Source organism: Solanum stenotomum, chromosome 10 (genome assembly GCF_019186545.1).
Source record: "Solanum stenotomum isolate F172 chromosome 10, ASM1918654v1, whole genome shotgun sequence".
Taxonomy (NCBI): Eukaryota; Viridiplantae; Streptophyta; class Magnoliopsida; order Solanales; family Solanaceae; genus Solanum; species Solanum stenotomum.
Genome location: NC_064291.1, coordinates 52,860,652 through 52,864,609, shown reverse-complemented (window position 1 = coordinate 52,864,609; position 3,958 = coordinate 52,860,652). Strand labels below are relative to the sequence as shown.

The following is a 3,958-nucleotide window of genomic DNA, read 5'->3' as shown; positions in this document are numbered from 1 at the left end:
AAAAAAAAACATTTTCTTTACTTCTCAATCTGATGCTTCAGCAAAAAGCATGATTTGTATATTGATAGGGTTGCAGCAATCATATGATTTTTTTTCAAAAGAAAAAGGACGTCTTTAACCTTGTAAATAGTTGTAATACCCATTCTTTTGAAGTTTGAGAATTCCAATGCACACACATTTTTAAAGTAAAAATTAGGCAAATCACATAGTATAAGAAGGAAATTACTTCCTATCCCTACTCTTTCATTAATTACCAAAAATCCCTTTTTTAGTGTCTTTAGGATACATAATATAGCAGCGCAGATACTTTATTAATAAAGGGCGGATACTTAAATTATTAAGTTGTTGGCACGGATACTTTAATTAATAACAGGCAGATACTTAAACTAATAAAGTATCCGGTTAAGTTGAATTGGGGGAAAATAAGGGATTTTTGTATTTTAGTAAAAGAGTAGGGAAATATTGAGAATAGGTAAAGTAAAGTTGTGTACTTAAGTAATTTGTCCATATCATAATTGGTGTGAACAGAGTATAAAAAGTAATTGAAAAAGACCAATTAAAATGTTGACTCGTGTCTTTGAAAAGCTCCGGCTATTTTTCTCCGCTGACCAATTCTCGAATCTTTAGTTAGCTTTTAATTGTATTGTTTTTTCTTTCAATTTTTCAATTATTGACGTTTGGAGCTACATGTTTGGTGATTCATAGAGTGAAGTACATTATATTCCACTTGTTTGGATATTTAGTGAAACCTAAAATATTGGTACACAAAGGAATTTTTTTTCTACTATTACCCTTTTTAGACCAGGTAAAAATCAAATCCGTCTATTAGACAGAAAATTCCAACCTTAATAAGTTCGAAACATTAAGAAAGCAAAAAGTGTGAGAGCTCACAAGGAAGAGACTTAACAAAAAAACTCGTCTATTTATTTTACTTTAAAAATTAAATCCATCCCTATAATTTTAAACAATATACTTAATCTTCCTCTCATCTCAATTGAGTTTTTAAAAATGCATATGGTATATAGTATATGCTACTATATTTTATCTTCTTTTTTCTTTTCTAATTTACATTTTAATATTTTTTTTTTTTTCATTTTCATTGTACGTAGTGGACCTACGTATGGAGCAAATAAATTTTGTGAAGTAAACAATTTAGTAGAGTAACATATTAGTGGTTGTAGTTGGATTTATAGTGGCTACTACCAGAAGTGGTATAATTCTATTAAGAAAGAATGAATTGTTTAAACCAATATTAGCATGTTTATTTTGATTTGGCTTCACATTAATCTCACCTACTCATTCATAATTGATTAATATGTGCTTATATAGTTGAGCAGTCACTTTCAAACACAGGGTCAAGACGGATAAATTGAAGAAACTAACACGAAAAAGAGAAGGAAATTAAGAGGAAAAAGGTAGTTGGTGTACAAACGCTTCATCTTTTAGAGCTATATATATATAAGTACCCCCAAGACATATTAACACAAATATTCAGTCAGCAATCACTTCTCCATTCTAATACATTAGAAAACATTTTTTTTATTATTATATAAATTTGTGCTTCTCAAGAATGGGTAGCCTTTCACTTGAAATGGTACGTACTCTTCATGTAATTTGTTACATGCACAAACATCTTCACAAATCACAATTTGTTTCATTCCAAAAGAGCTATTATTTTGCAAAAAAATTGTTGTACCTTACCACTATTTGCATGTTAGATATTTTGTTTACTTAATTATATCTTAAATTGAACTATGATATTTGACAGGATTTTCAGCCATCACCAATGACACCGAGAAGTTTAGCGATGACACCTAGAAGTTTAGCGCGACGAAGATTGTTTCCGAATGGGGAGAACAAGAAACAGAAGGTGGAACAATCAGGCGCAGGGCCAAGGAAGAACTTACAACTTGAAGTGATGGAACCTGGTTTGAAGAATGATGGTCCTTCTTTGGACACTATCTTGGTCAATTATTTGGACACACTTACACAACGAGTCAATTTTCATTTAGGTTATCCAGTCAACATATGTTATGATCACTATGCATCTTTAGCACCACTTTTACAGTTTCACCTAAACAATTGTGGTGATCCTTTCCTTCAAAACACTGTCGATTTCCATTCTAAAGACTTTGAAGTGGCTGTTTTGGATTGGTTTGCACAACTTTGGGAAATTGAAAAGGATCAATACTGGGGATATGTTACCAATGGTGGCACCGAAGGCAATCTCCATGGTATTTTGTTAGGGTAAGTTCATATATTGAATTGACCTGAGTTTATATAATATAATAACTTTTATATATTGTTTCAGTGTTCTTAAATTTCTTAACATTATTTATGTAGGAGAGAACTACTTCCGGAGGGAATATTATATGCATCGAAAGACTCTCATTACTCAGTCTTCAAAGCTGCAAGAATGTACAGAATGAATTCAGAAACAATCAACACATCAGTAAATGGAGAGATGGATTATTCAGATTTAAGAGCAAAATTACTTCAAAATAAGGACAAACCAGCAATTATAAATGTCACAATTGGTATATACCTACTCCAACTTTTATCCTTGTTCTTTTTTTCTTTTATGGACTTAGTCATCTTACGACTTTTCCCTTGATGGTTCTTTTAATTATAGGAACTACTTTCAAAGGAGCTATTGATGATGTTGATGTTATTCTTGAAACACTCAAAGATTGTGGCTATTCACAAGATAGGTTTTACATCCACTGTGATGCAGCACTATGTGGTCTTATGACCCCTTTTATAAACAATGTGAGTTTCACTTCTTACTTATACTTACAATTTCTTGAGTAATTTTGAGAGCAGCATTCTTATAATTCTTTGTGCAATTTGAACAGATGATTAGTTTCAAGAAGCCAATTGGAAGTGTCACAATTTCTGGACACAAGTTTTTGGGATGTCCAATGCCTTGTGGTGTCCAAATAACAAGAAAAAGCTATATCAATAATCTCTCAACAAATGTGGAGTACATTGCTTCTGTGGATGCCACTATTTCTGGAAGCCGTAACGGTTTAACTCCAATTTTCTTGTGGTATAGCTTGAGCGCAAAAGGTCAAATTGGCCTGCAAAAGGATGTTAAAAGATGTCTCGACAATGCTAAATATTTGAAAGATCGTCTTCAAAAAGAAGGGATAAGTGTCATGCTGAATGAGCTTAGCATCATAGTTGTACTTGAAAGGCCTCGTGACCATGAATTTGTTCGTCGTTGGCAACTTTCATGTGTCAAAGACATGGCACATGTTATTGTTATGCCAGGCATCACACGAGAAATGCTTGACAATTTCATCAGTGAATTAGTGCAACAAAGAAAACAATGGTACAAAGACGGAAAAGCAGAAGCTCCTTGTGTTGGAGAGGATATTGGTGCTCAAAATTGTGCATGCTCTTACCATAAGATTGACTACATTAGTCCTTAGAAGATAAACAAGACAATATAATCCAGTAATTTAATTTGTTGCTGTTCATATGTCTTCCAAAGAGGTGACATTTTGTAACTCTTATTACTACATTCTTTTATTTACAACATTGAAAGTCAATTGTATACATGATATATTGTACTTCTGGATGATATATATAACTGAAATATTTTTTAATTAAAAATTCTTTACACTCTTTTATGATCTTTGTGTACTATTAACTTACTGTTAATTTGTGATTAAAATAAGATTATGAATGAAGAAAATTGAGATGTGCATGCATACACATACTTAGAATATAATAAGAAAAAATACGTACAAATTTGTTCTGCTGTCTATATATTGACTATGGTCCTTGCATATTTAAATTAATTTTTTTTGTTATCATAATATATGACTAGTGAGTGGATCAAACACGGATAATTTCAGAAAAGTCACATAACAACATGCAACTTGGCTAGTGTATATATATAATATGGTGAGAAGTCTATAGTGTTCATCATCCCTCATTACACATACATACA

The 3,958-nt window shown here is 31.8% G+C and overlaps 1 protein-coding gene across 1 annotated transcript; it reads left to right on the top strand.

The window, feature by feature from the left end:
* The first annotated feature begins 1,483 nt into the window (after positions 1-1,483).
* On the top strand, positions 1,484-3,588 carry LOC125841513 (histidine decarboxylase-like). The gene is made up of 5 exons (XM_049520666.1): positions 1,484-1,594; positions 1,769-2,247; positions 2,344-2,537; positions 2,633-2,769; positions 2,856-3,588. The coding sequence occupies exons 1-5, from the start codon at positions 1,571-1,573 to the stop codon at positions 3,432-3,434; spliced, it is 1,413 nt and encodes a 470-aa protein (XP_049376623.1). The 5' UTR covers positions 1,484-1,570; the 3' UTR covers positions 3,435-3,588.
* Positions 3,589-3,958: the final 370 nt, after the last annotated feature.